We start from the raw sequence: 19,856 nt of genomic DNA on the forward strand, positions 1-19,856 counted from the left end.
GGACGGCCCGTGCGGCGGCCGGGGCTGGAGGGGCCACATCCATCACCACTTCTTCCGGCATGTCCCCCTACGCTGCGCACCCTGGCCGGTTTTTCCGACTTTAGGGCAGGAAGCAGGACAGAGCCATCCCTCCCCCTGGGCCCGAGGGAGACAGGAGAGCAGGGGTCAGCATAGGGCCACGGGGTGGCACTGACCATGTTGGGGACAGAGGATAGCCTCAGGCCCTACTGTGTGCCCACCCAGGCCAGCTGGACAGTGTGCATCGCTTCACTTAACCGTCCTATAAAAACAGGTGTCCAACCCCATGTGCCCGGTGCTTATCACATGATAAACTTCCTTTGCACAACGGTCCTTAGAGGCCCAATAAAGACCAACCCGATGAACCTTCCCACCGCCCAGGAAGCAGGAATTGCTGGTGTCCCTTTCTGCCGGGGTGGGGCCCTCAGACAGCCCAGGGAGCCCCCAGGGCTTCCGGGCCCACCCCCGCCCTCACCTGTGCACATAGTTGTTGCGATGCAAGTGCAGGACGCCGCAGGCCACCTCACAGGCCATGCGCTGCAGGGTCAGGGGGTCAGGTGGCATGGACTCTGCCACCCGGAAGCTCCGCAGGTAGCCCTTGAGGTCCCCCTGCCGAGAGGGGCAGCCCCGTCAGCTGCTGGCCCGGAGCCGGCGCCCGTGCAAACCAACCACTGGGCCTCCCTCCCCACGTGGGGCCTGCTGGGGCGAGCAAGGCATCCGCTAAAGGCCAGAGCAGCCGCTGTGGCCATCCCTCAGTGGCCAGCTCTTGACAGGACGACCCCACAGGCAGGGGGCACTTTCTCCAAACCACCCCCATGGACCCAGGCAGCCCTGCGGGGCCAGAACCCCTGCCACACCCCTCATACAGACCGCTGGGGCTCAGATGCCCACAACCTAACAGCTGGTGAGCAGCAGACAGGCCACACAGGCCGTGACGCTGAGCCAGGATGGAACCCAGGGCAGGTGACCAGAGGGTCAGCTGGCAACTCTCTGACCTGCTGACACCACCCAGCTCCAGGAAGGGCCCAGCCATCCTGGGGAAGCCCCAGGAGATCATGGCTACGGCCAGGAGTCCAGAAACCAGACAGTGGGGTCCTGCATACTGCAGGGACCCATGTCTGCCGAGGGCACCTCTGTAGTGCCGGAGCCATGCATGTGGGAAGGGGCCCTGAGGGCGCAGTTTGCAAGCACAGTCACAGACCTCAAGATTAAAATGCCACAGAAGCAGAGGTGAGTGGGTGCGAGCCTCCTGCGCTGGCCCAGGTGCCTCCCAGGAAAACTGACCTCCCTCAGCAGTGCAGGTGATGGAGAAGCAGCTGGGGCCTCCCCAGGGTGCAGTGGGGTCCCAGCCCAAACAGCCACCCTCCCTAGTGGCATGGGGTCAGCTCCTCCCCACAGGCCACCTCTGGGAGGTGGTGGGGCAGGGCCCCAGGCCCCACTTTAGGGGGGACTGTGGGGCCCACAGGGTCGGGGTGAGGCCCCTCTTTGAGGAGGCTGGGCCCACTCGCCCATCGTGGACAGACACTAGGGGCAGAGGGTCTGGAGGGCCAGGGAGGGGCAACTCACCATTGGGCAGAACTCCATCACCAGCAGGTAGGGCGTCACCTCGGCGCACTGGGCCAGGCACTGGAGCAGGTTGCTGTGCTGCAGGGCCCTGCGGGAGCCAACAGGCTGCCCCCTGACACACACTCAGGACAGGAGGGGGCGGGCGAGCAGGGAGCCGGGCTGGCTCTGCAGGGGTGGGGGAGCAGTGGGGGCAGCACAGAGCTGGCCTTTGTTTACAGGGCCCCCCCTCCCCAGCCTGTTGCTGCCTCCTCCAGCCTCGCCCGCCTGTCCCCAGGTGCCACCCACCTGTAGGGCTGTGCCTCCTCCAGGAACTGCATCTGCTCCTGCACACTGGCGCTGGCCTTCAGCTCCTTCACCACCACCTGGGAGCTGCTGATGCCCGAGTTCACCTCCCCCAGGAACACCTGTGGGGCGGGCAGCACCTCAGCCTCCACTCTCCCCATGCTCCGCTCCAGCCCCTGCTCTTCCTCTCTCCCCTGCAACTGGGGACAAGGCACTTCTTTCTGTGCCTTGCTTTACTCATCTGCAAAATGGGTTCTGGATCCCTCCCAGGTGAACCCGGCTGGCTGGAACATTGAGTCTTATGGGTTCGTGTCCCCCAACGCCCCCAGCTGTTCTCAGCTCTAGCTCTGGGGGTCTGCAGGGAGGAAGAGGGACCCGGTTGCCCTGCCCAGCCGGGGTGTAGGGGGAGCGAGGACCAAGATGCTGCTCCCCACCTCCTGTGCCCCCAGCCCAATGAAAGACACCTCCCAGTGTCTGACACAAGGACCTGAAGAGAAGGGGCTGTGGACCCTGTGGACCCTGAGCTCCCCAGGGAGGGGCCCAGCAGGGTGAGGCCTGCAGAGGGGCCCACGGTGCCAGCCCACCCTGACACCCAGGTCGCAACTCACCTTCCCGAACCAGCCGTGGCCAATCTCCTCCAGGTACAGGAGGCTGTGCCGGCCCAGGTCTGTGGACTTGAGCAGCTGCACTGTAACAGGGCAGGGGGCTCAGAGACCCCACCTCAGCCTCCATCACTGCCCCCATCTTCCCTCACCTGGTCCCTCGAGGGGCTGCCTGCATGGCCTGTTCTGGGGAGCCGCCCTGAGCCCCTGAGAGCTGGGGCCACACCTAGAGGCTGCCATCAGGAGCAGGGCATCTGCTGCCCTGGAAAGCCGTGGACCTGCAGGCTGCATTCGGGCATCTTTCCGGCGGGTCTGGGAAGGCTGTGCCCCAGCTACAGGGTCAAGCCAGGCAGGAGACGGCAGGGCCTGGAGCCGGGACTGGTCCACAGGCAATGCCTGGCAGGCAGGGAGGTGGGGCCAAGGCCATGGGGAGGAGGGCACTGGGGCGGCCCGCCCCTCGCCCCTCGCCCCTCACAGGCTGGCATTCCAGCGCCAGGCACGCCAAAGGCCCCTTTGTTGGGGTCTGCTTGGCACAGCCCTGTACGGAACACACTGGGCCCATTCTCCTGCAGGCTGGGCTGGGTGAGGTCAGCAGGGAGAAAGGGTCAGCAAGGGCCCCGGAGGAACGGCCAGGACCGCTGAGCCCACTCACGCCCTGCCTGTGCCCCGAGGGATTCCCTAAATTCTGCTCCCACGCCAAGTGCCTGGAGGGCCCAGGGGAGAGGGCCTGAGCCTGGCTACCAGGAGAGCCCAGGGCTGAGGGGCTGCTCCCAGGGACCCAAGACTTCAGGGAACCTTGACCTTGATGCTGAGCACAGTTTAGGGCGCGGGTCCCGTTAGGCTGTGTCCCAGGGCTCCTCTCCCTGAGCCCCAGACTGATGCCCCCAACTCTCCGGCCTGGGGTCTCCCTGAGCAGGCTCTCCAGCGTCCTGATAGTGGACACTGGGCCAGCGAAGGAGGCGGGAACATGCCACCTGCCAGCCAACTGGAAAGTTCCCCTCTCAGCTGTAGGAGGCACGGCGAGCTGGGGCTGGGGGGCTGGGGTCCACCCGAGGGGCAGCGCCCACAGGGGAGCCCAGAGACGGGGCCTGGCTGACTGTGCTGTCCTTCTCCGCAGTCTCAAGGGCTGGGACCTGCTGTCCAGGCTTTTGACCCTTGACCTCCAGGTGGGCTGCCCTCCTAGCATCACCGGAAATCTCTCCCTTTCCTCTCCAGAAGCAGGGTACCCGCAGAAAGCTGAGACTAGAGCTAACAAATAGAGAAACAAGCAATCGCTGTCCTCTCGTGGGTCCCTGCCCCCTGTCCTCTGCAGGGACAGTCCCCAGAGGGTGGGGGAAGCTGGGTCTCAAAGGTTCTGTGGGGTCCCAGGCACACATTGCCCAGGGAGTAACAGGTCTGGGTCTGGGGGGCAGTGGGCCCTGTGGTGGCCCCTGGCTCCCCACCAGCTCCCAGTGTCCAGCAGTGTCAGGGGCTCAGAGACCCTCACGATCACCCGGGAGGGTCAGGGGACCTCCTGCAGCAGAGAGCCCACCTGCAGGCCTTATAGGGTGTTCCTTTGGGCCAGGCAACAAATGTGGGCATGCTTTGAGCCCCAGGCCCTGATTCTTGCCTAACTGGTGACGTCTCCTTCAGGAGATGCTGGTGTGTGTGTGTGTCGGGGGGGGGGGGGGGGGACACTCATGGAGTCCTAGGCCGGGGGGCTGGCAGCTAGTCTCCCCCCAGGTCTGCTCTGGGGGCTGAGCCCAGTGCCTCGGGAGCTCCAGCCCATGACAAAGGCTGGGGCCAGGGTGGGCAGCATCGTGGTTAGGCTGGCAGAGCCCGGCGCACAGCAGGTGTGGCGGGCCGGCTCGTCCAGGCAGTAACCAGCCCAGGGGCCCACAGAGCCCCGCCAGGGCCTGACACCCCTCCCTCTGTTCCTGGAGGAGCTGGGGTGGGCACAGGCCTTGCCTAGGGGCTCCTGGGAGGGAGCCTGAGGTCAGACTACCATGGGGGACAGGGATCCAAAGAGAACTCGGGGTTCCCACAGCACCAGCATCACGTGGACGTGGGTTCCAAGCCCAGATGGGTCATTGACCTGCAACCTCTTGAGCTCGGGCCCCGCATGTTCGAATGTAGGTGGTCAGCCTGGTGGGGGGACCCCGGCTCGGGGCAAATGGGAAACGCGGCGAGGAAGCCCAGGAAGTTGCCCCTGCCTGCACCTGCATGTGCTGGGTTGGCCCTGGGCCCCCTTCTGCCCCCACCCCCAGGGCCTGAGTGAAAGGCTCATTCACAGCCCAGCCCACAGAGGGAGCCCCAGAGAACCTCCTCCCCGAGTGGGTGGGCGGTGCCCACGGCACACTGGAGCCCATGTCCCTGTGTGGCCAGCCAGCGCTGAGAAGTCAACAGCAGAGGAGCCCTCCTCCCAGCACACAGTGGCCCATCCCAGCACCAGAGGGAACACCCCTTGCCCTTGGTGCCTGTCTCCACCCCTTTGCACAGCAGCCCTGGGGTGGGAGAGGTGATGGGGGCAGGGCTGTCCTGGAGCCTGCTCAAAGTGCCCAGGTCCCAGCAGGAGACACACACCAGCCCCTTGCCACCCCCTCCCTAGGAGCGCTAGCTGCTGACCCCGAGCCACACCCTCCACCCACCACCCGGGCCTACGGGGGGCTCACTCACCTGAGCGCCCCGGCTGCTTAGCCATGGGGAGGGAGACCTCAGTGAGCGGCAGGACGTACACGTCGGGCCCGTTCGGAGCCACCACCGCCGGGGAGCCCTGCACCGAGAAGTTGGCCGCGTACTCTTCCCCCTCGGCATTCTCAAACTCCTGGGCGCAGGCGACAGGCTGTGAGCTCCAGGGCTCCCAAGATGGGAAGGGGCAGGGACGGGTGGAGCACCCACCTATCCTGCCGTGGGGTGGGGGGCTTGACCCCCTCCAGCCATCTCTTCGAGCCTCAGGGCAAAGACAGACCCCACTCCTAACCCCGGCCCCCCCCCAGGGACACCTGCTGTCCCAGGAGAGCCAGGATTTGTTTTGTAGTGGGGGCCTTTTCCTCCCAAACTGCAGAGCCTCAAGGTGGGGGAGGGCACAAGCCACAGGGCAGCAGCCCCTTGCCAGCCTCAGCCCACCCCCACCAACTCATCCTGGCTCAGGTGGGGTAGGCAGTGCTGGCCCACACTGGCAGGGTGTGGGTGGGGCTGGAGGCAGGGGACCAGCAGCCCAGGCTGGCCACCCCTGCCCGTCCAGAGCCAGCCCCCAGCGCCTCCCCACCCCACTCCCCCAGCAGCCCTGCCCGCCCACCATGGGGCAGTTGCCTAGGGTCAGGGTTGGGGAGCAGGGATGGGGGCTCCATCACCCCACCCATCCTGCCCCAGAGGACAAGCAACTAAGTGCCCCGGCCTCCCGGACAAGGAACATTCCCGAGAGCAAAGGGAGCCCACCCCCATCCTCACCCCCAGGCCACACCGGCCACCTACCACAGCCATCTGCCAGCAGGCCGCCCTTGGACCTTGACCCCAGGCAGGCTGGCGTCCGCTCCCAGAACTCCTTAAGAGCCTGGCCCTGGGCAGCCTGGGGCTGGGCCCCACCTGGCTGGGCTGCTATTTTGAAATGCAGCTGTCACACCTGTGTGTCTGGGGAAGACCCCTCCCCCAGGGCCAGAGCACATTCCTGAGCCCAGAGCCAAAGTCCCAGCCTGAGGTAAGACAGCCACCTAAGGAAAAGGCAGGAGCAGGACTGCCGGCCTCTCTCAGCCTCACCTACTGTCTGCCCACAACGCCCTGCCCAGGTGGGGAAACTGAGGCCAGAAGGCTCGAGGGACTTCTGAGGAGCTGGAGCCCAGCTGCCCCCCAGGTCACGCCCGTGTGGAGCAGCAGCTGGATTGGGAGCCAGGAGGCCCTCCCTGGGCCTGGATTTTCTCAGCTGTAAGATGGAAGCATGTCCCTACAGGCCAGTCCCTCTTTGTGCCCAAAGAGGACACAGCCACTGGTGACTGCAGCGACGCCCCCTCTCCAGGGCCCGCATGACCAGCCAGGGGGCCTGGGGCCTGGGACCCCCTCTCAGCCCTGTGAGCCCAGCTGTGGCCCTGCAGAGGGCACAGATGCCCGTCTACCCCCATCAGGGCCTGGCCCTGGCCCCAGCCCATTACCTGACGGTGCCACCTGGAGGCCCGCTGGATTCTGCCGGCACAGCGGGTGATCAGGTACGACAGTGTGAGCATGGCTCCCAGCCCCTTCCCCCAGCCCCGCTCCAGCCGGGGAGCCCAGCACTGGCCCCCAGAGCCCAGGCAGGAGCCCACTGTGCAGGCAGGCCCTCCCACGAGGCACACTGGCTCTGGAATGTTGTGGGCACCATGTTCCCCAGGAGGTGAGGAAGGCACGGGTGGGAGGGGCCGCTGCTGGCCCTTGTTTGGGGCCTTGTTCTCACAGCACTGTGAGGAGGGGCTGACTTATACAATGGCCAGAAAGTCCCACCCCTCGGCCCCTGTCCCCACCCCTGCCCCCCACGACCTCGCAGGATCCTCCAGGAAAATGCCAGCATTGCCTGCCCCACCCCAAGGGTCTGGGAGGATGGCCGAGCAGTCAACCGTGAGCTCTATACAGGCAGTGCCACATTCACTGTCCCCAACTGGCAGGTGACAGCTCCCCAGGCCCCTCTGTGATGTGAGACCAGAGGGCAAGAGGGGAGGGTGCTGTTTCTCTAAAATGAGGGCCACACAGCTGGGGTGCAGGCCACTTAGTATGGAGACCGATAGGGTGCCGAGCACAGTCACAGGACGGCCCCTCCTCTCCCGACTTCTCCAGGCCCAGGAATCTGACCTCCAGCCCAGGGGCGGGGCTGGCCTGCCCGCGTGGGTGGGTGAACAACCAGAGGCTAGGCTGCTATTTGCTAAGTCGGCAGGAACTGAGCCCACGCAGGCTGGGGTGGGGGGCGGCTCTGGTTGGGGTTCTCAGCTCCCAGCTTTTCTGCCTGGTCCCCCGACCCCACCGGCTCAGAGCTGCAGCTAGACGTGGGGGGCAGCCGTGGGGTTTGCAGGATGGAGGAAAGCACCCCAAGGGATGCCCCTCGGCCACCATCCTTAGTAGGGGGAGGCCTCAGCCCGAGAACCCAGCCCAGGACAACCGCGGGGAGTTTGGCCCTGGGGAGGGCGGCTGAGGGCCCGGTTGATGCTCCGTACATCACAGTGATTATGACCACTGTCCCCAGCCGCCCCAGCTGCACGTGCCCATAAGTGGTCCTCTCCTCATGGGGCCCAAGATGCCCAAAGTCAGGTGATTCCAGCAGGGAGGTGGTTTTGGTGTCGGGGAAGTGTGTGTGGGCGGCTTTGGTTTCCCTTTGCCGACTCCCATGAGCAGGGATCCGAGGACCCCCTGGGCATAGGGCCCCTCCTTTTCCACCAAGAATTCGGGCCTCTAGGAAGGCGAGTCCCCTCCCACGCTGGCTCAGGAGCCCCGGGAGGCCCCCTGAAAGGCCCAACCCATACCCAGCACACAGGCCTGACCCTGAGGTGGGATACGACGGCATGACCCAAAAGCGGAGAGGTAGAGGGCTGGGGTCCCTGAGAGCCCCCAGCTCTGCTGTCGGCAGCCCCAGAGGCAGGGCTGTGGGATCCGGGCCTGGGTCTGCATGGCCCCCAGATGGCCCCAGGAGACAGGGAAGCTCAGTGCTAAGTGGACACAAGAGGGCCTTGCCCTCAGGAGCCCGTCCACAGCCCCCACGGACCCCCAGCCCTCACCTTGAACCCGATGCCACCCTTCTTACAGCACAGGCAGGCCAGCATGAGGGCGATGACGGTGAAGAGCCCGGAGAAGGACACCGCCACCACAGCCAGCGAGGACGACCAGGAGAGCTCACTGAGTGGGGCGCCGTCTGCAGAGGGAGAGAGCGGTCACAGGGCAGCCTCCATGCCTCGTCCCCCAGGTGCACTCAGGGGCCAACCGGACCCCCAGCCCTGCCTCGGGCTCCCTGGCCCACCCCGACTCGCCACAGTCTGGGACTCAGCATCCTGACCTTTGCTCAGAGACCCCACAAGCAGAGGCACAGGTGCTCAGCCCAGGGCAGGTGGACACTTTGGGCGGCCACAATGGCCTGAGCCTGCAGTCCCAAGGCCGGCCACTAGGTGCCACTCTGGTCTCACCCAGCAGACAGAGTTGGCAGAGTGGCCAGAGCCCGCCCAGCTCCCAATTCTGGGGGTTCACGGACACTCCTCCGAGAGGTCAGGGTCTCAGGGCTGTGGGGGACCCCCTCCGCATCTCTCTTAGACTCTGGTCACCCCACATCACCCCTCTGGAGCCTGCCCCAGGGGCTATCATTGCCAGAGCAATGGGGTTGGCACTGGTAAAGGCTGAGACGCCAAGGGGGCTGGGGGGGCACTCCGTCCCCACTAAGTGGGGGAGACTGTGGAGCTGGCTGCTGGCTACAGCCAGGCTCGGGGCAGCTGGGGGTCAGGACCATGAGAAATACAGCCTGTCTGGCCTCTGAGGCTTGGGGACCCCACTGTCCCCAAGAAGGTGGCACCGCATCAGCTGGGCAGCAGAGTTCCTCCATGTGGCCTGGCATTTCCAAGTGGCCCTCTTGCTGAATCAACCACCAAGGGCCCCCCTAGTGCTGTTTCTGTCCTGGGGACTGTGGGGACCTCCCTTCCGCAGCACCTGGTCCATGTGAGGCCCCTTATGCTTAACCCTCACCAGATGGGGAAACTGAGGTGCCCAGGACAGCACAACATGGCCCCCAACACAGAAGCATGGCCCTCAAACAGGGCTCCGAGCTGCCCTCAGTCCCCAGCTGAGCCACGGCTCTGGGGACGCTTGGTCCATCTGGTGCCCGCAGGATGGCATGCCCCAGACTGAGGAGGGGCAGCGGGGCTGGCAACTCTACCCCCAGCCTGCCACTCCTGTCCCTCCAGACAGGATCCAACGCACGCCCCTTCCCCGAGGACCTTCTGTCTGTCGGTCCTCCACCCAGCCACTGGGGGTGTTCTGCCTGCCCCCAGTTCCTCTGCCCAATGAGCACCCCAACCCCTCACCTTCCAGCAGCTGAGCCCTCAGAGCCCGTAACCGACCAGCACACCTGCCACTGAGGGTCCCTGAGTTCAGACCAGAGGGGGTCTCAGCAGCACTGCCTGGGTTCTTTTTTTTTTCTCTGCTTTATCTCCTCAAACCTGCCCCCGTACACAGCTGTATATCTTAGCTACAGGTCCTTCTAGTTGTGGGATGTGGGATGCCTCCTCAACGTGGCCTGACGAGCGGTGCCATGTCCGCGCCCAGGATCTGAACCCTGGGCCGCCACAGGGGAGCGCGCGAACTTAACCACTCAGCCACGGAGCCGGCTCCACCTTCCTGGGTTCTAACTGGCCCCTGAGGTGGCTGCCATGCCTTCCCCACTGAACAGGAGGAAAGGGGGGCTCAGCAACGGTGTGGAGCCTGCCCGCAGCGGCACAGCTGACCGATTGATGTGCTTCCACTGAGGCCTTCTGTGCCCACATGGGAAGCCAGGGCTGCCTGCTAACGGGGCACCTGGGAGGGCTGCCTGGCGGTGGTGTGAGCCCAAGGGCCTAGGAAGTCGCTGAGCGCAGCGTGGACTCCTGCTCAGGTCTTGGCGCCCGTTCCCCACACCCACAGAGCGAAGGCCTGGCAGGGCTGGGGGGCCCAGAGGACAGGGTCCCCTCAGCAGGGAAACCAGCTCAGCCTGCATTTGGAAGAAACCTGTGTGCAGGGTGGCTGCAGGCCATGTCCCCCAATCCCGCGGGGACGTGAGCAGATACCCTCACAGGGGCCTCCACAGGCAAGGTTTCGGGTACGCTACGTGGACACCCGCACCCGCCATGGAAGCCCTGTGCTGTGCTCACACCTAAACAACACACAGCACATGGGCCTCACCAGGAGCACACTCACAGGGCACCCCCAGGCAGCAGCCAATGCCCTCGAGGATGCACCGTTGCCGTGGTGACCCTGGGTGCTCAACACTCCCCTCCCACCACCTCCGCCCATGTGGGCACTCCTGCGCCTCCCCCTCCGGCTGGTCGGCAGGCCTGGGGCAGGTCTCCTGGCCCCCAGGTCCTTGAAGAAGGCAGAGGCCCCGCAGCCCATCACCCACGCACCTCTCAGGGCTCGCGGGCTGCTGCACCAGGACGACCGCAGAGCCTCAGCCTCTGTCTTCAACCTTCCTGACAGTGCTAGACCCGGCTGGGTGTGACCCCCCTGTGAGCCCTCTCCTGACCCACAGCAGGCCCTGGCCACAGAGCGTGATGTGCTGGACTCAGCAGCAGAGGAGGGGGGCAGATGGAGCACTGAGTGGCCTCCCCCGTCACCCAACGCCCACGTCCCTGAAGATGGGCCTGCAGGGGTGCGGGGAGGACCACACAGACAGGCAGAGCCAGAGGGTGGCTCAGAGAGAGGCTGCGGACTTGAACCTTCAAATCTGTAAGACACGTCAGCTTTTGGAGCCCCCAGCAACGCTGGCACAGCAGAAACCAGAGCAGCCCCCTCAGAGGGCTGCCACGCCAGGAGTGTCACCTACAGACCCCCCTGCAGATGAGGACACAGAGGCCCAGGGAACTTAGGAGCCGCTCTCGGGCACCGGTGAGCCCGGGCCCCACCCTCCACCAACGGGACAACCCCGGCTGGAGGAGGAGGGTTCCGACAGCCCCTCAGCTGCAGGCTGACCCGTGCCCTCCAGCATTGCCTGCAGGCCCCCACCCAGCCACCTGCACTCCGTGAGGCAGACTCAGACCCCTGAAGCCGAGCAGGGAGGTCTGCTCCCCACTGTGCATGCTTCAGTTTCAGGCGCTCAAGTCCTGCACCCCAGCACCTTCAGCCAAGGGAACCGCCCTGGTCTGGACGCTCGGAGCCGTTCTCTGCCCTTGGGGGTAGGCACCTGCTGCCTGGACCCTGCTGAGCTCCTAAGACAGACCAGGGGCTGCCCCTGGGTGCTCAGGGCCAGGTTAGGCCCTGGGGCACCGAGACTCCTGTTGCACCAACACAGCATGCACAGATGCACACGTGACCACTTCACAGGTAAGAAAACAGGCTCAGGGACATTCGGAATGCTGACAGGGCTGGGGGCGGGGTCTGGGCCCAGCTGGCTCCTGGGCTGCTCCCGATGCCCTGCTCGCTGCCCCTACAACCCACTCCACACTCCCTCAGGACCGGCTCCCACTGACAGTCAGGGAAGACTGCGTGGGGCCCGCCCGCGTGTCCTGCCCCCTGATGCCGCCTCTTTCCAGAGGGCGAGACGGGTCAGCACCTCATTTCGTTCCGGTGACGACCTCAGCCAGTGGTGTGACCACCCAGGGATGCTCGGTTCAAGGGCCAGAGTGACCCAGGGCACCCCCAGGGCCTGGAGACACAACAGGCACATGTTGAGGGACCAAGGAGAGTAGACGGCGGGAGGAAGCTGCACCCCTCGGGGTTGACACTAGGGAACGTGGGGGCACCTAGATGGGGCACAGGGCAGCAGGCAAGGACTTAGTTCCTCAGAGCAAATACACCGATCTACTGAATAGCAGGGGCCAGTTTCTCCTGGAGAAGGGAGTTACAGACGCGGACGGGGGCAGAGGGACCCCTGAGGGTCCTGCGGCAGGTGGGCGTCAGTGGGACCCCAGGTTGTAAAACTGCACATCCGCAGGTGGAGAGAGAGAGGTGTGTACAGCCTACAGGCCACTCACAGCGGAAGGCTCCCACGGCACCGACTCGATACCCGTAGTCCCAGAAAGTGGTGTCAAAGGAGATGAAGTTGCAGACAGCTTTGTTGTTAGTTTCAGAAACTTGCTGAAAAGCCCATGTAAACAAACCTCACGCCATTCAACCCTCAACAGAGCGTCCAGCTTTCTCCCTGACCTGAGCCCCTCACCTCGCGGGGCCACCCATCCCAGCACAGCTCACACTCAGGCCAACGCGAACCCCAGCCCCGAAGGCTCACTTCCAACCAGCCCCCCGCACCTCAGACGCCTTCCGCTGCCCTTGACCCAGGGAGACAGTGATGACACTGGGCCCGCAGGTGGGCAGGCCAGCGGAGTCCTGGCTCCCGCAAAGCCCACTTTAGTTGTGACCACAGCGTCCCCGGGATGGTTGGCCATGGACGCCTCAGCTGTGTGGCCCTCATTCCCCACCAGGTGGCGCTCTCTGGCCATTTTCTGTCCAGTGCGGAGAGCCTCCCCAGGGACCCAGGCAGGTGAGCATGGACAGGGGCCAGGCACTAGGCTCCCTCTGTGGGTGGCCCAGGGAGGGCCCTGCATGTGGGGAACAGAAGCCCTGCCGTGGGAGTGGAGAGCAGGGTCTGGGGTGCGGCTTGCTCAGAGGGGGCGCATGCAGCTTAGGGGGCCAAAGCTTGGGGCTGCTGCACGGAGGACCGTCCAGCATCCTGGCACACGGCCTCAGTTAACAACCCGTGTGGCAGAAGGGTTCCCCGTGACGCTGCCCCACAGGTTGGGCACTCAGGGGAACCCAGGCCTCCACGGGCATTTCTGTTCACCTGCTGCCCAGGACGCATGTGTGCAGCATCATCACCAAGGCCCTGTGCCTTGCTCCTGGATGCTGTCCTCAATGCAGACAGGAAGGCCAGACCCCCAAAAGCACCCACAGGTGCCGCCCAGCCCCGCAGAGCGCAGCAGCCACAGAGGGACAGACACCACCTATAAGGGCCCTGGGAAGGGGCAGCGGCTCCCAGGTCAGCTCATGGTCAGGGGCTGCAAGCTGGCTGCCCAGTGTTCCGATCACCCCCGCTGTGGGAAGGGGAGATGCCAGTGGCAGGAGTGAGGCACGCCTGCAAACCAGATGAAGCCCTAACGCCCCACACTGGGGGGGGCACTTGGCCACTGTGGGACCCAGCCCTCTGGCCCCACCCTCTCTGCTCATTCCGGGGTCCTCCCTACAGGAGACGGACACTTGGCATATCTGCAGACCCTGAGCGAGCAGCTGCCATGCACCAGGTCCCTGTGACCTTGTGCCACTATCAGGGGGCTCCTGGCAGTGGTAGGGAGAAGCCACCCGCTCACCTTCCCCAGGATGGGCTGGGGCAGCTCCCGGCCAGGCTGGGAGGGGACCAGAGGGACAGTGATCGGTGCACCAGGGCCTCCCTGGGCTGAAAATCCTGCCCCTCACCGGCTGTGTCACCCTGAGCCTCAGCTTCCCCATCTGGAAAGTGGGGACACCCCACACTGAGTAGGCAATAAAGGGACATCAGCTGGGCCTGACACAACCCCCTACCACAAGACCCTGCCCCCCTGCCCTCTACACTTCAGTCCAGCCCTGGGTGAGGGGGGCAGAGGCCAGACGTCTCTGAGCTTGAGGCCTGAACCCTGCAAGTGGCTGTGTGTGGAGTGACCTGGCCTGGGGCCCCGGGCTCTCCCTCCCGCCACCGTGTGCCCACAGCGCAGCACCGTGTGAGGGACAAATCCCTGCAGGGCCGTGAGCCACCCCGGGCACCTCGCCCCACCCGCCGGAGCCCCTGTAAACTCAGCCCCTCTGAGCACTTAGGAATGACAGACCCCGAAGACCCCGGAAGGCAGAGCCCAAAGTTCAACAAGAGGGAGGGGTGATCTGAAGGAGTGGAAGCCGTCCCACCCCGTGGGCCCCACCCACCCACGGGCCACACCTAGGAGTGCCCCATCCCCCTCTGTGCACAGAAGGCAGGGGGGCCTGCACAACCTGAGGGCAGAGCTGGACAGGACGGGGTCTGGAGGGGGTGGAATCCGACCCTGAGAGAACTTTCCAGCATTCAGCAGTCATGACAGCCTGCCCTGCCCTCAGTGAGCCCTCCCCCCATCCCAGCTGGACCAAGTCAGGTGACCCGCTTGAGGTCACCTATCAGGAAAGTGGGGCTTGACAGGGGATTCTGAGGACCCCAGGGCACCACACGGGCTTCCCTGGGACCTGGGTGTCCACCGGAGGCTGCGTTTCCTGCCTGGGGGGTGGGCAGTTTGCAGAAGCGGGGAGCTCACTGCATGGGGAACAGCCAAGGGCTCAGGTGCTGGGGCCACCCTCTGCCTCTCCCGAGTCACTCCCCAAATTGTCCCGGTGGTCGGGGTCGTCAGCTGGGTCTGAGGATTATTATTAGAACTTTGGCAGGGTCTTTGGTGGTGGGGGGGAGCAGGGATGGGGCAGGTGGAGTGGCCGCCCCCATGGCCTCATTGGGGAGCAGTCCGTGCCTGCGTTCCTGGTCCCCTGGCCTGCGCTCAGCCAGCAGCAGGCCCCGGGCGCCTCAGCCCCACTCCATCAGAGCTGGGTGTTGGAGGGCCGCTGTGCAGAGCGGTCAGCCCCTGGGAGCCACTTTGCAGGCTTCCTCCATCTGAGCCCCCTTGGGCAGAGGCAGGTGGCCAGGGTGGCCCCACCACCAGGAGGAGGGTGGGTGGCATCTCAAATCTCTGGGGCCACCCTACCCCCCGCTCGGTCCCTCAGGCTGGGTTCCTGCCAAGTGGCTGCGGGCGTCTGCGTGCACCCCTCCACTGACGCGGGACTCACTCCCCCCGAGCTGCCCCTTTCACCTGGGGCAGCACCCACGGCCAGAGTCACCCTGCACGCTTGCAGCCTGTCTTCACCCAGACAAAGGGGCTGGGCTAAGGAAGCTGCAGACAGGAACCTGGGCCTCAGAGGCCGGGGCCCCTCGCCCCAGATCCCTCCCTGCGCTCCCCCTTGCCCCCAGCCCACTCTGTGGACAGAACTGTGGGCAGGGAGCCAGGACACTGGGAACAGAGAGGCGACACTGCAGGGAGAAGCAGGGCCTGAGGGCAGCCGAGAGCACAGGGTGAACCCTGGGCCCAAACCCCTCCAGGGGCCGCAGCCAGGGCAGGGGAGGGGCGGTGGCCGGCGGAGGCCGGGGACTGGGCTGAGGGTTCTGCAGGAAAACCCCACAGGGGTCTCCCTGAGGGCAGTGGCCAGAGCTCACCCAGCACCCTCAGTGCCCAGCGGGTGGGGCTGGCTGGAGAGGGCTCCCATTCCCTGTAATTAAGGTTTCTGCCTCAATCAGACGCGTTCAGACGGGAAGGGACTGCCGAGCCCAGCTCCCTCGTGTGAAACACAAGGTGTGAAAGCCAGCGTGTTTGTGGAATAAACACGCCCGTTCAGAATGACAACCTGAGCTGCCATGAGCAGGTAGCACGTGCCCAGCGCCCCCCACCCCGTCCTGCACCGCGCCCCGCTCAGGGACACGCTGGGGCGTGGCAAACGCTACACAGGCTGGCCAACCAGCCGCCTCTGCCTCGGACCGCTGACCCTCCGCCGCCCTGGGCCGCCAGCGCTGAGGCGCAGCAGCAGGTGTTGGACACGCTCTGCTCTGTGACCAGACCCGCCCTGCGCTCCCACCTCTGTGGGCGCTCTCCTGCGGGGACCACCTAGGGCAGAGGGCCCTGTTTCACCAGTTAGATGTAAAGGAAACAACTGTCTCCACTGCAGAAGCAGCACAGAGCGAGACAGACGACAAACCCCCTCCAGACCCGGCAGGCGACTGTCCCCCGCATTGGGACCTTTGGGGCGCTGCCCTCTGCCCTGGCCTGCTGGCCTGAGGCTGTACCCGGTGCAGCCGTGTCATTTCCAAAAGAGGCACAGCATTCCAGAAGACCGCACGCTTATGAACAGCATCTCACACTTATTGGGCGCCTGCTGTGTACGAGGGTCTCTCACGGACGCCTTCCCCGCAGGGAGGGGCCACTTTCCAGTTTACAATGAGCAAAGGGGGTCTCAGAGACCCCCCTCCCCTGGCCTCACAGATCAAATCTCCCCCCCAAGCCCGGCTTTCCCCTGGACCCCGCCTTCTCTGCCACCACCCCAGGCTGCTCAGCCAGGCACATGCGGGGGGCTGACAGCAGGTTGTGTCAGGGGATGTCCCACACACAGCCACAGCCACCCTCACCCTGCAGCCGGCACTGTCTCCCGGGCAGGAAAACAGCCCCCACCGATGGCGCCCCCTCCCCTCCTCCCTCCCCTCTTCTTTCCTTTCGTGATTTGTTTTCAAGTTCAAGACACCCTTCCAGGGTCCCCCCCCTCCCCCACCGCCGCACCTTCTCTGTCGCCCCCAGGGAAGATAAGTGGGCCTGGGGCCTCGTGCCAGACCCTCAGGGCTAGAGTCCCAAGTCCTCAGCCCCTCGTCGCCTCCTGGACCTCCCACAGCCCCCTGGAAAACCTGCCAGGTGCTGGCTCTAGGACACTGCCCCCTGCCCTGTCTCCCAAGTCGTGACAGTAATTGCCCGCTGTGTGACAAGCCCTCTTTAGAAGCTTCTCCAGGACCAGGCCTGGTCCTGCTGGGATGGCAGGTAAGCAGGGCAGGGGTGGGGTCCAGCGCCAGGGGCCAGGGCCCGAGCCACACCCACTCACAGCCAGGCCACGGGCCTCAGGGCATGGATGTGGAAGCGGGCGGGGGTGATGCGGTTAGGCTGGGCAGAGGGCTGCAGAGCCAGACCTGGGTGTCCCTTGAAGGGGCATGAGCAGAAGGCAGATCCCCACGGCCACCCCTGGGGGATGGAGGATTCCTCGAGGCCTCAGGGCCCTTCTTCACGGGGCTCCTGTTTTAGGGGTCTTTACCCTGCAGGTGACATGGGGGGCTGACACAGGATCCTGTGCACCCCAAAGGGAGTAGACATCAGCCCCAAGACGATTCCGCTGGGTGACCCCCGCAGAGCGGGCGCTCTCTGCCCAGGCGTCACGGTGAGTGCAAATCACGCCTCCAGCCTCAGGCCTGTCTCCCAGGGAGGGCTGTAGGGGCCAGTGGGAGGGGGCACGGAGCGTTTCTGGGGGGCTGCGAGGATGGGGGGCTGGGCTGGAGAAGGGGAGGGCGCGGCTCGGGACAGAACCAGGCGCCAGGCTGGGCTCCTTGTAAAGGGAAAGTGACTTGTTTCTGCCAATGGGTGCGGGTGAGGGTCAGGTGAGTGGTGCGCGTGGAGGGGCTGTCACACGACCTGGGTCACCACAACTCCCTCACCACCTCCCCAGACACCTGCCAAGTCCTGTGACCCTACAATGGACGAAGCTCTAAACAGGCGAAAGAAGCTAAAAAAAGAGAGCAGAGCTATTAACGTGGCTATTAACACGTCGAGGAACTACAGTAATTAAAACCCCAGGGCGCCGGCCAGGCGAGACCCACAGGCCAGGAGCCCAATGAACAGCCCAGATCCAGGCCCAGCCCCAGAGAAGAGCCAGTGCGGAACACAGGGGACACGGTGACGGTGACATGGTGACCGAACGGCAGCCCGACGTCTGTCAGTCCGGTGACAGCGTCTTACAGGAAAATAGGTAGGGATCAGCTTTCTTAACGGAGAAGGATTTTGAAGCTAAAAGCAATGGAAGGAATCACAAAATATCAATGGATTTGGCCACATAAAAATATATGTTCAATAAAAAGCCCCAAATTAAAGGGAAACAACGAATCAGGAAAACTGACTGACAGAGAACGTGTCAAGGGACTGGCGTCATCACCACAGAGGGCAGTCATCAGCAAAAACTAAGAAAACACCCGAAGCTCCCACATGAGCAGGCAAACTTTAGTTTTCAGTTTTTCAGTTGGAGTTTTTTTAGTTTAATAGCCTTTAAACACGCACCGTTTAGTCTATTTCAATTACACTGCGATAAAGCTGAAAACAAGAGGCAGAAAGTAGAACTGTACATAAATCCTGATCCCAACTATGTCAGAAGATCTGGAAGAAAACATCTGAAAATGTGAGCAGCGGTGTCTTGGGTGGTAGAATTCTGGGTGGTTCCTTCTTCCTAGTCGTCTGCACTTTTCATATTTTCTACAATAAGCACGCGCTCCGTCTAGAATCAGACGTGTATAATTTTATTTAATTATCACCCACGCTTAATCTCATCACGCCCATCTTTAAAGACCCCTACGGGACCACCACACACAGAATAAAGCCAGACTCCATCCTGGCATCATGGGTCCTGGGGTCTCCTTGCGTCTCTGTCCACCCCCCTCCCACACTCAAACCCCACAGAGGGAGCCGCATGGCCAGAGGTCAGAGAGGCCTCCCCAGGGAAGCGGTGGGGCCACAGAGGTGGAAGGCAGAGGTGGCCTTAAGCAGGCAAGAGAAGAGGCAGCCATTCCAGGTCTGTCCTGTGGTCGCCAGACCCACCCTGAGGAACTCGAGTTTTGACCACCTTGTGGCCAGAATGCAGACAGGACAGCACGCTGAGCTCAGGCCTGGGTCCAGGGGCGGCCCCGCCACACCCTCCATCTTCTCAGCAGCCCCCTTCATATCCTGGGCTGGATCCTCCTCCCCCAACCCCGAAAGGGCCCTTCCTGACCCCACCCTGACTCCTACCCTGGTGCCCAGTACTTCCTCTGGGGCGCCAGACCCCGGCAGCCACCCAGCCCTAGGCCTGCCCTTGGGTGTTCTTGAACACCTCATACCAAACCAGACGTGCAGTCGCCAGACCCTTGCCCATGCCCTCCTCAAGTGGGAGACCCCAGCTGTCCCTGGATTTCTCTTGCCCCTCCCCACGTCCAGCCCCACCCAGGCCACCAGCCTCCACTGCACGGCCTACCCCTGCCCAGCCTCCTCGGGGTGTCTGTGGCTTCCAGGACATCCATCACCCAGGACAGGAGCCATCTTCCAAAAGCACCACCCACCAACGCCCACTCTGAGCCCTCCAAGCTGACCCCTAACTGCCCAACTGCTGGCCATTCCCCCACTCTGCCTCCATCCTCACTGTCCCCTCGGCCTGGCTCAGTCCCAGCACCCCTGGGGGTCTGAGACCCACAGCACCCAGGAACCACTTCTGGGGAGAGAGGGCGGGCCCATCAGCCTCTCCAGCCTCAGTGCCCAGTGCCTCAGTTTCCCCAGTCTACTTGGAGGGGCCACACCCTGCCGTCTGGCCCAGCAGCTACTCTGAAGATAATAGCAATCTAATCCACTAGGATGGCCATGATTTTTAATTTTTAACTTTTTTTTTTGAGGAAGATTAGCCCTGAGCTAATATCTGCTGCCAATCCCCCTCTTTTTCTTTTTGCTGAGGAAGACTGGCCCTGAGCTAACATCCGTGCCCATCTTCCTCTACTTTATATGTGGGATGCCTGCCACAGCATGGTGTGCCAAGCAATGCCACGTCCGCAGCTGGGATCTGAACCAGCGAACCCCAGGGCACTGAAGCAGAACATGTGAACTTAACTGCTGCGTCACCAGGCCGGCCCCCATGATTTTTAAAAATGGAAAATAAGTGTTGGTGAGGATGTGGAGACACCGTGAGGAAGTCTGACGGTTCCTCGCTGCGACACCACATGATCCTGCTGACGAGGAGTGTCCAGAACTGACAAGTCCCCAGAGACAGAAAGCTAGTGGGCGGTTGGCAGGGATGAGGGGGATGAGGAGGGACTGCTGGTGGCACAGTGCATTCTTGGGGGGTGATCAGAATGTTCTGGAACTAGATAGGTGGTTGCACAAGGCTGTGCACGCACTAAATGCCCCTGCATCGTCCACTTTGGAA

The 19,856-nt window shown here is 63.8% G+C and overlaps 1 protein-coding gene and 1 long non-coding RNA gene across 5 annotated transcripts in view; one reads left to right on the plus strand and one right to left on the minus strand.

Moving 5' to 3' along the window:
• Positions 1 to 19,856, minus strand: part of AATK (apoptosis associated tyrosine kinase) — a 41,239-nt gene that overhangs the window by 9,494 nt on the left and 11,889 nt on the right. The window contains exons 2-7 of one of the 4 annotated variants that reach the window (XM_046677495.1): positions 8,180 to 8,313; positions 5,124 to 5,271; positions 2,475 to 2,554; positions 1,870 to 1,988; positions 1,585 to 1,672; positions 494 to 627 (exon numbers count right to left, since the gene is read on the minus strand). In XM_046677495.1, the coding sequence (XP_046533451.1) occupies positions 494 to 627; positions 1,585 to 1,672; positions 1,870 to 1,988; positions 2,475 to 2,554; positions 5,124 to 5,271; positions 8,180 to 8,313 (703 nt within the window). Of the gene's footprint in view, positions 1 to 493; positions 628 to 1,584; positions 1,673 to 1,869; positions 1,989 to 2,474; positions 2,555 to 5,123; positions 5,272 to 5,345; positions 5,882 to 5,921; positions 5,946 to 6,592; positions 7,170 to 8,179; positions 8,314 to 19,856 lie in introns of those variants that run through there. The other 3 variants (XM_046677496.1, XM_046677497.1, XM_046677498.1) reach the window with 3 other exon arrangements.
• On the plus strand, positions 12,623 to 18,305 carry LOC124247802 (uncharacterized). Its single transcript, XR_006890826.1, has 2 exons — positions 12,623 to 17,081; positions 17,367 to 18,305. It is a non-coding gene; the product is annotated as an uncharacterized LOC124247802 (long non-coding RNA).

Source organism: Equus quagga, chromosome 11 (assembly GCF_021613505.1).
Source record: "Equus quagga isolate Etosha38 chromosome 11, UCLA_HA_Equagga_1.0, whole genome shotgun sequence".
NCBI lineage: Eukaryota > Metazoa > Chordata > Mammalia > Perissodactyla > Equidae > Equus > Equus quagga.